The sequence below is a fragment of the Melospiza melodia genome, chromosome 12 (genome assembly GCF_035770615.1).
Source record: "Melospiza melodia melodia isolate bMelMel2 chromosome 12, bMelMel2.pri, whole genome shotgun sequence".
Taxonomy (NCBI): domain Eukaryota; kingdom Metazoa; phylum Chordata; class Aves; order Passeriformes; family Passerellidae; genus Melospiza; species Melospiza melodia.
This window is the reverse complement of record NC_086205.1, coordinates 18875508-18890954: the sequence shown is the minus strand read 5'-3', so window position 1 is coordinate 18890954 and position 15447 is coordinate 18875508. Positions and strand designations below refer to the sequence as shown.

The 15447-nt window shown below is 58.7% G+C and overlaps 1 protein-coding gene across 1 annotated transcript; it reads left to right on the top strand.

Moving 5' to 3' along the window:
• The first annotated feature begins 2333 nt into the window (after window positions 1-2333).
• Window positions 2334-15245, top strand: LOC134423738 (mucin-4-like). The gene is made up of 12 exons (XM_063167064.1): window positions 2334-2521; window positions 4390-8724; window positions 9986-10125; window positions 10416-10580; window positions 10877-11032; window positions 11521-11651; window positions 12527-12615; window positions 13013-13196; window positions 13614-13762; window positions 13960-14079; window positions 14384-14425; window positions 14549-15245. The coding sequence occupies exons 1-12, from the start codon at window positions 2461-2463 to the stop codon at window positions 14563-14565; spliced, it is 5589 nt and encodes a 1862-aa protein (XP_063023134.1). The 5' UTR covers window positions 2334-2460; the 3' UTR covers window positions 14566-15245.
• Window positions 15246-15447: the final 202 nt, after the last annotated feature.

Here is a 15447-nt window from a genome sequence, read left to right as displayed (position 1 = left end):
GCTGGGCCATGCTCTGCCATGCTGCATGGGGCAGAGCCCCTGGCTGCTGGGATTCATGGAATTGCCCCCTGGCCACAGGCTCCTGAAGGGCTCCAGTGCCCACATGACGCTTTGTCTTTGGTAACAGGGGATTAATGACTTTTACAGGAACCAGCACTTTTCCAGGACCTTGGTTTCAGATACAGCAAAAGGATCAATAAGAAGCCCCTTCCCAGAGTGGTAACAGGGTACTGTCCTCAAGATGAGACATCCCTTGGTGGCTCTGGGCTTTCTTGGGAGGGTGTGCCAATGCCTGAGCAGAGGGATGAGTTTTGTTTGTCAGCCCTGTCACTCTGCTGGGAGATGGACATTTCTGGGGCACAGCTTGGGCAGCAGTAGCAGGCACAAGGGTCTCCAGACAGTGCTGGCCTCTGTGGAGCACAGAGGGAGCTTGCAGGCACAAGGGTCTCCAGACAGGGCTGGCCTCTTTGGAGCACAGAGGGAGCTTGCAGGCACAAGGGTCTCCAGGCAGTGCTGGCCTCTGTGGAGCACAGAGGGAGCTTGCAGGCACAAGGGTCTCCAGACAGTGCTGGACTCTGTGGAGCACAGAGAGGAGCTTGCAGGCACAAGGGTCTCCAGGCAGGGCTGGACTCTGTGGAGCACGGACAGGAACTTGCGGGCAGGCTGGGGCCAGCCCTTGCTTCAGCTGAGTTGTTTTCCTCTATGCTGAGCAGCATGTTTGCAACAATCCCTGTGGTTCCCACCACATTTTGCACCTCAAACACCATCTGCAGCAACACTCCCCAGCGTCAGCATGTATTCCCCGTTGGGGTTGCTCTCCAAAGTGATCCAGCATCGTCAGCACGGGCAGGAGCCACTCTCCCACGGCAGGTTTACACCTCTCAAATCCTCCATCAGCCCTGGTGTGCTCATTGCTCAGGTGGTCCCGGATGGGTCAGTCACCCCCAGGCCTGCAGGGCTGGTTGTCACACCCCAGTGCAGTGTTGCCCCGGTGCACCCCCGCGGTGGCATTTGGGTGGGCGGGTGTTCGGTTCCAGGTGAGCGAGTTGCCGGTTTATGGTCAGTGCGCGGTTCCCCTGCCGGGGGTGCTGCGGGGGTTTCACAGGACGGGTTTGCTCAGCCGTGACCCGGCCTCCCCCGGCGTTTCCCCATCCGCAGTGCCCGCTGCTGGCTCCGGGTGTCACTTGAGTGCTGCCGGCCCGGCTCCAGCGGGACACCGTGTACCGCCTAACACCCCTCATAACACTTTGCAGGAGCTGCCCGGGGGCATTTCTGGTTAAGAAGTGTTTAATTGACTACAAAACCATGCAGTGGTGGGAGTTTGCATAATGCTGTTCACAGGGGAGCTGGCAGCAGTGTTCAAGGGGGCGTGCAGGAATTGCTGCTCCAGGAGGACGAGGGGGGTGAGACAGAGGGGTGAATGACTCAGAGGATCCCCACAGCAGGGAAGGGGGTCTGGGTCTGCTCCTTTTCTGCTCAATCCCCTGAGGATGCTGGTCCAACCTTGCAGAGAAACTTCCCTGAACCATTTACCCCCTCCCAGCACCCCAGCACTGCTGTGCCCAGCCTGAGGTGCAGGTTTCAAACCCCACTGGGGTGTGCTGGGGCTCTGAAGAGGGATCCCCAGGGCTCCCAGTTGCAGCTGAGCACTGTGGAGCTCAACTGACACCCCAGGGCCTCGCCCCAGCCATGCTTTTCCCTGCTTCATAACCTGCCTCTGCCCTGGGGGAGCCAGGTGGAGACCTGTGTCCTGCCTTGTTCTGGGCTGAGACATGGCTCAGCTGGTGATTTTGGTGTCCATGGTGTCCTCACAGACATGGTGACACCAGCTGGCACTGCCCTGTCACCACCACACACTGCTCTGTGGCACCATACCCTGCATGTGAAGCAGGGTCTGCGGGGTCTGTGGAGTGACTGCCATGGGGAACAGGCTGTGTGGGGTCTGTGGGGTGACTGCCATGGGAACAGGCTGTGTGGGATCAGTGGGGTGACTGCCATGGGAACAGGCTGTGTGGGATCAGTGGGGTGACTGCCATGCCCCTGTTGGCAGTGCCACACACAGCTCTGGGCTCAGCTTCACCTCCTGGTGCTGGCAGCCCAGGGAGCTGCACCAGGCTGAGCCCAGGTCCCTGGGGAGATGTGGGTCCCTGCAGAGTGGGCTTTGGGTACCCCCCGCCCATGCCCAGCTGAGCAGGGCATCCAGCCCCTGGGCAGGGGAGGGCTCCACCGGAAGGGAAGGGTGACAGGGACATTGGAGGGAAGGGACCGGGGGCGGGAGAGGACGTCCCCAACCTGCCTCCTCCTGCCATCCCTATAAATGGGAGGGAGCAGGAGCGGGAGCACCTGTGGGACTCCAGCTCTGCAGGAGAGGCAGGCAGGGAGGGACGGAGGGAGCTGCTCCCTGCTGCTCTCTCCTCCCTTTGAGCTTCCTGGTGCTCTGCCTGTGTGGAGGCCTGAGGCATGGGGACCAGGGCATGGACGCTCTCCACGCTGCTGGGATGCTGCGCATGGATTCTGCACGGTATGTCCTGTATTCTTCTGCTAGCCCATGTGCTCCCTGAGCCCTGCCACGGTGCAGCAGGTACTCTGTGAGATGCTTTTCTCTCCTGGCTGTACTGGAAACTCCTCTTAGGACCAGTCCTTGCAAGGCATTGCAGCCAAAGAGCTGGAAAAGCATTTTACAGGGCAGGCATCACCCCGAGGTGATGCCCGATGGGGCCGTGGGAGAGATGAGAGCCCAGCCCCGAAGCCTGCAGGCAGCTCTGTGCCCCTCCAGCAAAGGAGCCAAGGGAAGGCAGCTGGCAGAGCAGGACCCAGGGATGCTCCCATCCCTCCCACGTCCCAGGGAAGAGCAAATGCTGGTGCTCCATGCTGGGGCCCCCTCTTGCACAAACTTCCCATGAATGGGTGTGTGGGGTAGATGGCATTTCCTGCTCCATATTAAAGAATTAATATAAAACAATGATTTACCAGGGCGAGTGGGCCGAACTAAACTGGGGTGACTTGACTGATGTACTTTGTTTTCCCTGAGATGGGGAGGGAAGCTGCTGAGCTCCTTTGGCTGAGGGGGCTGCTACAAAGAGCCTTTTCCAGCCAGGGAAGATGACACTGAAGCAGCCTGCCAGGAAAGGGAATGTGGGTCTAGCAGAGGATGGAACCCTGGAGGACTGCTCTGGCACAGGAGCTGTGCTCATTAATGACCCTGCACAAGCTATCTGGGAGCTAACGAGCTGAGCCTGCGGTGAGGCTGGAGGCACCTCTGCTGCAGGGAGATCTGGTTGCCTGTCAGGGGGAACCTGATGAACTGGAGCACCGGGATTGGGAACAGGCTGGGGCTGTCAGGCTGTGGCAGAGCCCTGCTGGATCTTGCCATCGGGGTGCCCTTGGTCTCCCCTAATTGGAGCTCCCTAAAGCCAAGCGTCAGCAGATCCAGCCGGCTCCTCAGGGAGCCAGCGGCAGCACCTTGGTCACCCCAGAGCCTGTGTCCCTGTCCTGAAAATGAGACCGTGTGAAACATCACCCATGGGTGCCCGCAGGTTCTGGGAGACACGTCTGGGATGTGGGCAGGTGTTTCTTCCTTTCTGCAGAGCTCCTGGATGTGGGCTAGGATTTTGGCAGCAGGAGGAGAGAACTGTAAGAAGGGCTTGGTCCTGGGAGCTTGCAAATATTCCTCCTTGGGTGGGGAACCCCTGGTGCCTTCACTCAGCTGGAGGCAAGAGGGATGGGGGCAGGAGCAGGCAGGCGCCCAGCCCAGGAGAGTTTTATTGAACCTACTTGAAGTGCAGCAGATCAGAATCCATCTGCAGTCAGGGAAGGCGTCCCTAAGCCTTGGCTTTCCTGTCTGACAAAGGGCTTTGTGTAAAGTCATTTAAATGTCCCTCAGACACTCAAAAGGTGAAAAAACACAGAACGCCCCAGGCTCTGCAGAAGCCACTGTGCGCAGAGCTGTCCCTGCAGTGATGGAAAGAGGGCTGAGGGCTGCCCTGGGGTGGCAGAGCTCCACAGACACCCCCAGGGCTATCAACCAGCCTTACTGGGCTCCAGCTCTAGCCAGTGGCCAGGCATCCCAGTACTACCCCCAGCACAACTGGACTGGGTTTCAGCAGCTGCTTTTCCTCCAGGCTTGCACCAGTGTCTCCCTCTGAGCTGCCATGAGTTGTGTCCGGCCTCAGCTGCCAGCTGCTGATGCTGAGGATGCAATGTGCAGGGCTGTGCCCAAGGCAGCCCAGACTGCACTCCTTGGCTTTTAAATCAGGGCCTTGTGAGGCTGTGGGATGAGACAGAAGAGGTTTAAGAAATGGTGGAACCTTCGAGATTCTCACGGAGAGGTGTCTGAGCTGGCAGGCTGCCAGCTCCCACTGTAACACTCCCCTTTGTGCTTCTCTGCAGGGCTTGGGGCTGTTACTGCTGTCCCCGTCACCACCGATGGGTCCTTCACTGTGGGGACAGCCTTCCCCATGACAACAGAGGACGAGTGGCCCCAAACCACAGAGAGGAGTGCCACAGCAGCTGATGCTGAGACCTTCCCTCCCTGGACTGAGATGGACCCGGTGATGGCAACGAGCGAGTACAGCCCTTCAGTGCCAGCTTTAGGGAATGAGACCAAGGCTCTGAACATGACTCAGAGTAATGAGGGAAGATCTGCTGCTCCCAATATGGCCACAACTGCTGCTGCCATCACTGCACAGCACCCCGCTGTCACCCCAGAAGTAGTGCAAGATGAACCAGAGGTCCCTCCTGATGTCCCTCTCGGGACCACCCCTGTCCTTGAGGATGTGAAGGAGGGCATCACTACAGACCCCAGTCCTGGCACTGCATCCCTGCACAGCACCCCTCCCCTGGCAGTCACCTGGGCGCCACAGCCAACTGCTGGTGTCACTGTGCTGCCCGGCCAAGGGATGAGCACTGCCCAGGGAGCAGTGCAGGAAGGTGAGATCCTGCCTGAAGGTATCCAAAGTGAAGCCAGTGCCAGCTCCTTGGACTCCAGTCCTGGCGTGGGGGAGCTGCTTCCAGCCCAGCAGGATGGAGCAGTTGGTGGGGATGAGGGCATTAACCCAGAGCCAGCAGGAGAAACGGCCCCAGCTGGTGAGGAAAGTCCCTTGCCTTCAGAATCCGGAGATCCAGGAGATGCAATAAAGGGTGAACTCAGCACAGCCAGCTCATCCCACCTACCTGCAGAGAGCCCAGTGCTGTCAGGAGCAGTGGAAAGCCCTGGGAAGTCCTCCCTCCTCCCCGGCCCGGTCACTTCGCTGGCACCATCCGATGGTGGGGATGGGGATGGGCAGGGAGTTCCCGGGATGCCATCAGACGCTCCTGGTTCAGCCTCGCCGCCTGCAGCCAGCAGGGCACCAGCGGCGCCCGAGGAAACAGAGGACGCTGCCACCTCCGTGCCGGCACCAGGGGCTCCCACTGAGGCACAGAGCGACACCAATCTCCCGGTCTCGGCCGCTGCCCTGCCCGCAGGGGATGTGGGAGCTGTGGATCTGCCCAGTCCATCCCTCCAGCCTGCCCCATGGCAGACCCCCACTGGAGAGCAGGCACTGCTGCTTCCTGATGCTCTGACACCCCCCACAGACACCCCCAGTGCTCCTGGGGATGCTCACCCAGCCCCAGAGGCTGGAGCCAGCACCCTGCCTGACGCTGATGCTGCAGCACAGACACCAGCAAGTCCTGACCTCGCTGTTGCCCCAGAAGTAGCCGTGTCTCCATCTCCTGGGGAGTCACAGCCAGCTGGAGCTCCCCAGGATGCTGATGGACTTGGCACTGGCTTGAGTTCAGATTCAGGTACCCCCAGCTCAGCACCTTCTGTACCTGATGGACTGGCCTGGCCCAGTGCTGGGATCCAGGGCCAGGGAGCTGAGGGGACGGGGGACATGGCACTGGCAGAAGGGTCAGGGGATGCCAGTCCCTATGAAGATACCCAGAGTGACACGAGTCCTCCAGCCCTTCAGCCCTCAGGATCGCCTGCTGATAATGGAGAGCTGCTGACCGGAGGATCAGAAGACTTGGCAAATGCTGAACTTTCCCCTCCATCAGCACTTGGGGATGGAACAGAAACAGCAACAGGAGGAGCCCCGGCTCTGGGACAAGTGTCCTCATCTAGTTCTGCACCTCCCAGCAATGCTGGAATGGAGTCTGATCTCTCAGGGCCTGAAGGACCAGGGGACCTGCCCAGTGAATCTGCCAGTGCTCCTGGGGCTGTGTCCCCAGCCCTGGGGTCTGTCGCTGGCCCTGTGTCTGAGGCAGAGACACCAGTGAGCCCTGACCTCAGTGCTGCCCAGGGAGCACCTGGGTCTCCATCCTTTGGAGGGTCAGAGCCACGGGGAGCAGCAGCTGGTGCTCCTGGGGCAGCAGGACTCCCTGGGGTCCAAGGGCCAGACACCGACTCCACTTCAGCGTGGGGTACCCCCAGCTCAGCAGCTCATGAACCAGTGGGAGCCCCCTCACCTGGCCTTGGGGACCAGCCTGGCACAGATGTGGAGCTGCCAGCAGCAGAAGGGCAAGGAGCCAGCGTGGCAGAGCCAGCAGTGGAAGGAGCAGGCAGCGGGATGGAGTCTGAGCCATCCCTGAGCTCCACTGCAGGGAGTGGAGCAGCAGCAGCTGGGATGGATCAAGTGCCCAGTGCTGGTTCCCCAACTGGTATTACCTCTCCCAATGATGTGGCAGCACCTTCTGTGTCAAGGGGTGATGAAGCAGAACCCATCTCATCTGCAGCCCCTGGCCCTGACAGTCTGTCCCCAGCCCCTCCAGAAGGTGAAACTGGCCCAGGGCTTGGTCTGGTGCAGGGGGCTGAGAGTGCAGGGGATGTAGCACAGGCAGGAAACCCAGAGAGTGAAAATCCCAACATGGAGACAAGTCCTTCAGCTGTCGGCCCTCAGCAGGACCTCACTAACACTGGAGAGCTGCCAGCAGAAGAAACCGGGAATGTCGTGCCTGCTGAACTTTCCCCTCCATCAGCACTTGGGGATGGAACAGAAACAGCAACAGGAGGAGCCCCGGCTCTGGGACAAGTGTCCTCATCTAGTTCTGCACCTCCCAGCAATGCTGGAATGGAGTCTGATCTCTCAGGGCCTGAAGGACCAGGGGACCTGCCCAGTGAATCTGCCAGTGCTCCTGGGGCTGTGTCCCCAGCCCTGGGGTCTGTCGCTGGCCCCGTGTCTGAGGCAGAGACACCAGTGAGCCCTGACCTCAGTGCTGCCCAGGGAGCACCTGGGTCTCCATCCTTTGGAGGGTCAGAGCCACGGGGAGCAGCAGCTGGTGCTCCTGGGGCAGCAGGACTCCCTGGGGTCCAAGGGCCAGACACCGACTCCACTTCAGCGTGGGGTACCCCCAGCTCAGCAGCTCATGAACCAGTGGGAGCCCCCTCACCTGGCCTTGGGGACCAGCCTGGCACAGATGTGGAGCTGCCAGCAGCAGAAGGGCAAGGAGCCAGCGTGGCAGAGCCAGCAGTGGAAGGAGCAGGCAGTGGGATTGAGTCTGAGCCATCCCTGAGCTCCACTGCAGGGAGTGGAGCAGCAGCAGCTGGGATGGATCAAGTGCCCAGTGCTGGTTCCCCAACTGGTATTACCTCTCCCAATGATGTGGCAGCACCTTCTGTGTCAAGGGGTGATGAAGCAGAACCCATCTCATCTGCAGCCCCTGGCCCTGACAGTCTGTCCCCAGCCTCTCCAGAAGGTGAAACTGGCCCAGGGCTTGGTCTGGTGCAGGGGGCTGAGAGTGCAGGGGATGTAGCACAGGCAGGAAACCCAGAGAGTGGAAATCCCAACATGGAGACAAGTCCTTCAGCTGTCGGCCCTCAGCAGGGTGAAGTGCCTGGTGCAGATTCCTCACCTGGTTCAGCCTCTCCCAGTGGTGATGTCGCAGCATCCTCTGTTTCAGATCCCTCCAGCCTGGGTGCACTGGGAGACGCAGACAGTGCTGCTGGAGGTGTTCAGCCTGCCCTGGGTGCTGGCACTGGGGTCCTTCCTGCTGCAGGAGAAGGGGCAAGTGAAGGGGCTGGTGTTGTAGGATCCACAGGGCAGTCCCAGGCTCCTCCTGGAATGGGACCAGCTGGTTCAGAGAGCCTTGATGGAGAAACGGGAGGTGTGTTGCAGTCTGCATCTTCTTCCTCATCTACAGAGGGGTCTTCATCACCTGGGAGGATGGGCGAGGCTGCTGATGAAAAAGGCCTTCCTGGAGCTACTGCAGCTGGTGCTGGCTTGAACACAGGCCTGGGGGCTGCTGGCCCTCAGGAAGCCTCTGTGTCTGCCCCTGGATCCCAAAGTGGTGCCAATACTGAACTTTCCAATGGAAAACTGAGCGAGGTCGATGTGGTGGAGGTGCCTGGAGGAGCCTCGGTGAATGGGGGACCTTCCCCTGGTGCCAGCCTGGTCCCAGCGGCTCCAGACAACAGCGGTGCTTCCAGTGGCATGATCACCTCGGTGCCTGGCTCTGTGCCTCTCCCTGGACAGGGGCTGAGCTCGGGGCTGGCACCCAACTCTGCCCCAAGCACCCAGAGTGGGAGCAGCCCCCTGCTGCCAGGGTCACCAGGGGGGCTGCCAGAAGCAGCTGGTGGTGCTCAGTCGTGGTCTCTTGAAGATGACGTGGCCTCAGGCATGCCGGCACCTTTGGGAGAAGCGTCCCCTCATGCTCCCACATTCCCCAACGCTGCCCCAGCACCGCCTTCTGCTCCACAGAGAGGGAATTCTGCAGAGGAGGTGTCTGCCAGCCCTGGGCCTCTGGCACGTGAGTCCATAGTGGGGTCCTCTGCAGGGGGAGAGGGAGAGCTGGGGGCTGCTGTGCCAGGGGGAGCTGCCTTGCTCCTGCCTCCCCAGCAGCTGGGAAGCCCTGGAGCTCCCTCTGGGGATGCTGACAGCCCTGCTCCTGGAGAAGGGAGTGCTGTGCTCCAGGGAACCGGGACAGGACAGGGGGATGTAACCCATCTCCTTCCCGGGGCACAGATGGAGGCTCACTCCCCACCTGGGCTCCCTGGCCTTCCTCCCTCTGGGATCACTGCTGGCAGTCCTGGAGCACAAACCCTGGGGCCAGGACCTGCTGGTGGCTCATCACCCACTGCCCTGCAGCCACCCCTGGCCAGGGAGCTGACCACCAGCCTGGCAAACAGAGCCCCTGCTGCCACCCCTGGGTCAAGCTTTGCTGGAGCCTCCCCAGGCTGGGGGGGATCCCAGGGCGGGTCCCCAGGCACATCCTGCAGCCCGGCCCCAGCCCCAGCAGCCCCCCTGCCCAGGGGCAAGGAGGTGCTTCCCAGGCCAGGAGCAGCCACTGCCACCTCCCGTGCATCGTCCCCTGTGGTTCCAGCTCCACCAGGAGTGCCAGCAGCTGCCCCAACCCTGCTGCCCAGTCCCGCAGGTACGTGATGGTCACAGAGCAGCCTGGGTGGGACTAACTAATGTCCCCATCCTCAGGGACATTCAGTGCCCAGAAAATAGGGGATCTATTTGAAGGCAGGATCCTGGGGGAGACACGGCCTGAGGAGCCCCTGCACATGAGCTTGCAATGTTGGCAAGCTGAGCCTGCTTTCAATACAGTCCCATCAGCTGGAAAACCCATCCCCTCCAAATGTTTTTTTTTTCAGACATAAATAGGGAGCTGGAGGCTGTAGAAGTCTCTAGAAAGAGCTGTGGGTGTTTAATTCTGTGCTGTCCCCTGCCACAGTCCTTGTACAATGTCCTTCCCCTCCTAATGGCATTCATTCAGTGTCCCAACAGGGCTGGTTGGAGCAGGGGACAGTGACCACAAAGGCCATCACAGGAGGTTTAGGGCAGCTGTGTTTGTGTAAGGCCGTGAAAGGAGGGGGAACAAGCTCCTGCAAGGGAAGGTGACATGCAGAGTGTCCCTGGAGGATTTAAGCAGTGTCCCCCCCCTTCTGCTGCCCAGGTTCTGTCCCAGTAGAAGCAAGATAATTTCAGCCCTTTCAAATTTTTGATACAAACCAAAAGCTTTGCTGTAAATGTGGTTTGGTTTTATTGTTTGCTTTCTTTCCCAGTTCCAGCTGTGCCCCTTTATGCATATGGAGCAAGGGAAAATGATCAGGAGTACGTGGAAAGGAAAGTGGATTTTAATTCTCCACTTTTCAAGCCCGAGACTGGATTCCCATTTGGGAGAACTCTGCGCAGCTCTCTCTACGTGAGTCCACTTGGGCTTGACTCATTGGGCAATTGGCCATCACCTAAACCCCTGGGAGAGGCACCAGGGACCAGGTGCCTGGGATGGGACTGTTGTGGGGCTGCAGCTGTTGGGATGCTGCTGGGCTCTGTTTGCAGCAGAAGGTGACTTTGTGGCCATTTCAGCAGTGGCAGGTGGTGGCTTTCCTTGGGCATTCTCAAAATGGACTTGGAAATGGGAGGGCTGCCACCCCGATGCCTGGGAGTGCTGCTGGTCCTGACCTCACCTGATGGAGGGATCCCTCTGCTCAGTTCACAGACAATGGACAGATCATTTTCCCAGCCTCGGACAACAATGTCCTCACGTACCCCAACCCTCCTGCCAGTGGCTTCAATGGCCACGAAGAGGTCCCCATGATCGCTGTGTTTTGGGACAACGCTGACTTCTCCAGAGGTGTTGGCACCACCTTTTACCAGGTGAGTGGAGCCACCTGGGAGCGTGATTGCACAAACACCTTTGGATTATAAGCTCATCACTTCTTTTGTGGATGCCTCTTGAGATGTGTAATTAATGGACCTTAATGTTTTTTCCCTTTTCTGAGCCAAACCTAAGAGCTGTTGGTGCTATGTCACCTCTTGAGCCATCCAAATCCCATCCAGCACTTTGGCTACAGGGCTCTGAGTGTGACCCCAGCCTAGGCCCACTGGGAGCTGTGACCCCAGCCTTTTGTCCCCCTGGGAGCTGACACAGACGTTGGTGTTCCCAACACCAGGAGTTCTCCACCCTCAACACGGCCAAGCCGCCCTTTGTCCGTGATGTGGAAGCGAAGGTCCGGCGCTACCTGAGGTCCTCCTACTCTGCAGCCTGGACCCTGAAAATCACCTGGGAGAAGGCACCTGTGCACGCAGCACGGACTGACACCCGGAAGGTAAGGGCTGATGGAACACAGGCGCTGTTAAATTGTCAAAAAACACCAAGACCCGCAGGCAATGACCTTCTCTGTGCCTGAATATAAGGAGCAGTTTTGTGACAAAGGCCAGTCTTCAAGAATTTTGCCCAAAAGGACTGGGCTGTGCCATTTTTTGGTGGTTTTCAGGGTTTTTGAGGGACACCTTTAGTTGAACTTCCCCCATTCCATAAAACCTATCTCTTTAAGGTGGTGGGAGTTTATTATGCACCAGAAATGCTGTTTTTCGGAGGCATAAAATTGGGTGAATTTGAAGCTTGTCATGGAACAGTTTCAAAGTAAAGCCATCACATTTTCCATGTGAAATGTGAACCAGGCCTAGCTGTGTTTGCCTTGTTTCCCTCCAGACCTCAGTCTGGCCATTCCCCAGCAAGCACTGCCCCACACCCTGAATTTTAAACCCCACATCTTCACTCACTTTCTTACCTGTCTGCAACCCTTCTCCCCAGACTATCACGTACCAGGCTGTCCTGACCACTGATGGCTTCAGGTCCTACATCCTGATGCTGTACCAGGACAGAGGCATGCAGTGGGATTACACCAGGCTCCCTTCCACCAATGTGCTCATCGGCTACACCAGGTACAGCAGCTCAGCACCCCATCCCTGCCTCCTCTGGCACTGGGATGCATCCCTCCCACAGCTCCCACTGGTCAAATCCTTCCCCCATATCCCAGGGAGTGCCCTACAAGGATGAGGGCAGCCCACATGTGTTCTGCATGCCTATACATTCTAACATATAGGGGCCTCACAAACAAATTCACCCCATTAGGGACTGGATCATGCTGCAGCACGCTGTCTTGCTGGGCTGTGCTTGCTGTAAGATCCACAAATCCCTCTGGAGTGCTGGGCCCCCAGCATCCTGGTGGTTTGGGTGGAAGGAGTGGGAAACAGGGGATGTTTGCTGAACTTTGCACCAGCCGAGGGAAGGGATTTCCGTGCTTGGCCGGAGCAGTTGCTTCCTGCCTCCTCGCATTACGTCTCTCCCTGTTCACGCTGTCTCCAGGGCTTTCTCATTAGCTGCCTGCTGCAGCTGGGTAAGGAAAAGGTGGCCCGGATGGGAAGCACAGGCAGCACAGGCAATGTGTGTGTGTGTGTGTGTGTGAGTGTGTGTGTGTGTGCCTGTGTGTGAGTGATCACTCGTGGGTTTCTCCTCCAAATCGCCTGGCAAAATGCTGGAAACCATGGAAGCTGCTCGTGGGGGTCTCCAGATGCCTGTGGGCTCGGCTCCTGCTGCAGCAGGAGTGTTTGCAGCACCCAAAAAGAACTGTACCCCACAGAGAGGAGGAAGCAGGCTGGGGCAGCTCATGCCTTTGCCCTCCTGTCCCAAGAGCTGTCATGTGGGTGCTGCAATTCCACTGGCACGGGGTCAGGATGGCTGGAGGGCAGGCTGGGGCTGGGATAATCCCACCCAGGAAGAGCAACCCTTGATTTTTCCTTTTTTTCTCTTCACTCAGTGGGGATGGCTTTTACCACAATGATGACCTGACTAAGAGACCTCCAGCTGCCAAATATCGCCCTGACCAGTTCAGGGGCTACAACACAGGTAGTGCCACACAGCTGGGGTGGGTTCACGAGGAGGGGAATATTCCCAGGCAATGAAATCTAGCCTGCCACTGTGGCAAGGCCCTCACTGAGTTCTCAAGGCCAGGCTTTCCCCCTGAAGCACATTTCCCCTGGGTACCTGCTATGCCCTAAGGCTGAAACATCCCTGCTGTGCCCATGGTCACTTTCTGTGCCAATGGCTCTGTCCCAAGGCTTTCTTTTTGACAAGAGCCTCTCCCCCTGTTTCCCTTCTGTTGAGTGGCTGTTCAACATACAGAGGAGGTCAATGTGGGTTTAGCTTCCAGCATCAGCACCGCATGACTCTCACCTTGAGACAGAACAGCCCCTGTGGTCCCCTTGGCCAGAGGTGACAGCTCGTGCTTTCTCTCCCTGCTCAGACCTCCGTGGGTTGTGGATTTACAAACTGGAGAGCCGCGTGGGCACCAACTACCGGCTGAAGTGCCTGGCATGGACGGGGCAGCAGCAGGAGCCCCAGGCATGGAGCCAGGGCCTGCCCACCTGCCCCTGCTCCCTGCAGCAAGGGCAGCAGGACCCACGCTTCAAGAGCAGCCGTGGAGGCAAGTGGACATGCTGCTACCTCACCCTCCCCAGCCCCAGGCTGTCCTTCCCCACCTTTCCTGCAGGGGTGGCTGGGGTCCCACCTTGCAGGGTGGGCAGGTGACCCTAAGGAAAAGGAGAGAGGGACTGGCCTACCCTTCAGAGACAGGAGAAGCGAGGAGGATTGAGAGCTGACCTCTTCTTGTCTTATTAGACTGGCCAGAGTTGGTCTGACCTGCATGGGGATGCTGGGGACCAGGGTCTCCCCCTGGGGACCACTCGGATGGTCTCCATCAGTTCCCCCAAACCCCTGTAGCACTGTGGGTGATGTGGTGGCAGTGCTGGATAACGAGGAGCCAGCTCTGGCCCAGCCCTTGCCCTGAGGCAGGTGTGCTGGCTGGGCAGAGCTGTCTGAGGCTCCCTGGTGCCCCTTTCAGGCAGGTGGGGTGCCCGTGTCTCCATGCTGCACTCGGCCTCCCCCAACCAGCACGGCGCCGGCGTGCGCTGCCTGTACGACAGCCAGGACCAGCTCATCGAGGGCAGGCAGGAGAGGTACTGGAGGAACTCCAGGCAGGCGTCACCCTACCGTGGTAAGCACAGCCAGCCTTGGCACCCCCTGCCCGAGGCTGGCATCGTTTAGCCTGTAAATAATTTTAATCTCTGTGCCAACCTGTTTCCTGACATGCTGTTTCCCTTGGAGGGAGTGTGGAGCTGCCAAAAGCCTCACCTGGAACCAGCCCATCTCCCTCCCCTTCCCTTCAGCCCCTCACTGTCCTTTTTGTCCCAGACCAGGAGCTGAAGCTGTATGACTGGTGCTGTAATCGGGCGGGCAGTGCCCACCTCTGCGCCCGCTACAGCGAGAAGAGGCCGAAGATTGGCTGTGATGGATACCAGTCCCCCAGCACGGGTGGGTCTGCAGCTCATGTGCACTGGGGTGGTGCTGTCTTGGTGCCCAGGGCTGGGAGGGGAGTGGGAATGTCCCAGCCTCCCTGCGGTTAAGGCAGCAAGAGCCCTGAGCAGATGGGGAAGGGTTTTGGGGTGCTCATATGCAGGCTGTAACATGCCCTGGGCTGTGGGGGGTGTGGAGGCATCTCCCTCAGCACAGAGCCACCAGCACGGTCTGGAGGTAATGGCACTGGGAGGTGAGGAGGGCCACAGCAAATGTGGTTATGGTGCAAGCTGACGTGGGGCTTTCTTGCAATCCTTAACAGATTCCTCTGAGGAGGCAGAGAATGACTCAGATGAGCAGATAGGTGAGCAGGACTGTGGGGTCTCCTTTCCCTCTCTCCCTGTGCCCCTGCAAGAAAATGTCCTGGGGCTCCCAGCTTGCCCCTCAGGGAGAAGGTGGCTGAGCAAATCTCATTTCTTCTTTGCAGATGGAGAGGACAAGTAACTGGGAGGTTTTTGCACACCTGCAGCACGTTCTGGGCCATGGCTGATCCTCAAGCCCTTTGATCTGCTCTTCCCCCGTGTCCCCCACAGAACCCATCACCCCTGCCCACCACGCAGGGCAGCTCACTTGGCAGTGCCTGCAGTTGCCTGCCCTGGCACAAGCTCACATTTCTAACCCAGACTTGTCCCAGGGATTCAGTTGCTTTACTTGTCCTTTCCCAGATGCAGCTGGGGGGGCAGAACTGGTGGGGAGGTGGGCAGGTACCCCCTGCTGCACACACCACCTTGTCCTTCCCACATCCCACGGTGCTCCCATGCTGCAGGGTGAGGCTGGACCCCTGGGAAAGGGTTAAACACCACACATGGGTTGACTGTGGCCAAGCCCTTAAATGCCAGGGTGCACCAGGCTTGTCCTGTGAGCCTGTCCTGTCTTGTCCCCCACTTCTGTTTCCCAGCCATCCCTCCCTGAGTGGTCCCTGGGCCCTGTCTCTTCTTCAGGAGAAGGGACTATCCTCCAGATCAAGCCAGAATCAGATTAATGCATCTGCTGGGTGTGTGAGGGCAAAATGCAACCCCATGATCAGAAATGTTGGCAGAAAAATCTTTTTTTTTTTTGTGTAATAGAGCATCTTCCTTTCTTAAAAAAAATTAAATCATTGTCAAATCTTGTTTGTTCAATAAGACCTTGGAAGGGTTTGGGCATCAGTGATCCTGCAGCAGCCATGTCCTCTCCAAACTGGGGTGGGAAGCAGTCCTCTCCAAACTGGGGCAGGCTTGGAGCAGCAGGATTACAGGATATTTCTGTTCCTGGCTTTGGTACTGGAGATGCAGCTCAGCCAGGGTCTAGGGCAGTGAATGGGGTGAGAGCTGGGGATCTGATGGG

What these genes read in the sequence shown, in the direction of transcription:
- LOC134423738 (XM_063167064.1), top strand. Translation starts at nt 2,461, where the DNA reads ATGGGGACCAGGGCATGGACGCTCTCCACGCTGCTGGGATGCTGCGCA. An exon ending in CTGCGCATGGATTCTGCACG is followed by an intron (nt 2,522 to 4,389) that starts GTATGTCCTGTA and finishes GCTTCTCTGCAG; the next exon opens with GGCTTGGGGCTGTTACTGCT. An exon ending in GTGCTCATCGGCTACACCAG is followed by an intron (nt 11,652 to 12,526) that starts GTACAGCAGCTC and finishes CTCTTCACTCAG; the next exon opens with TGGGGATGGCTTTTACCACA.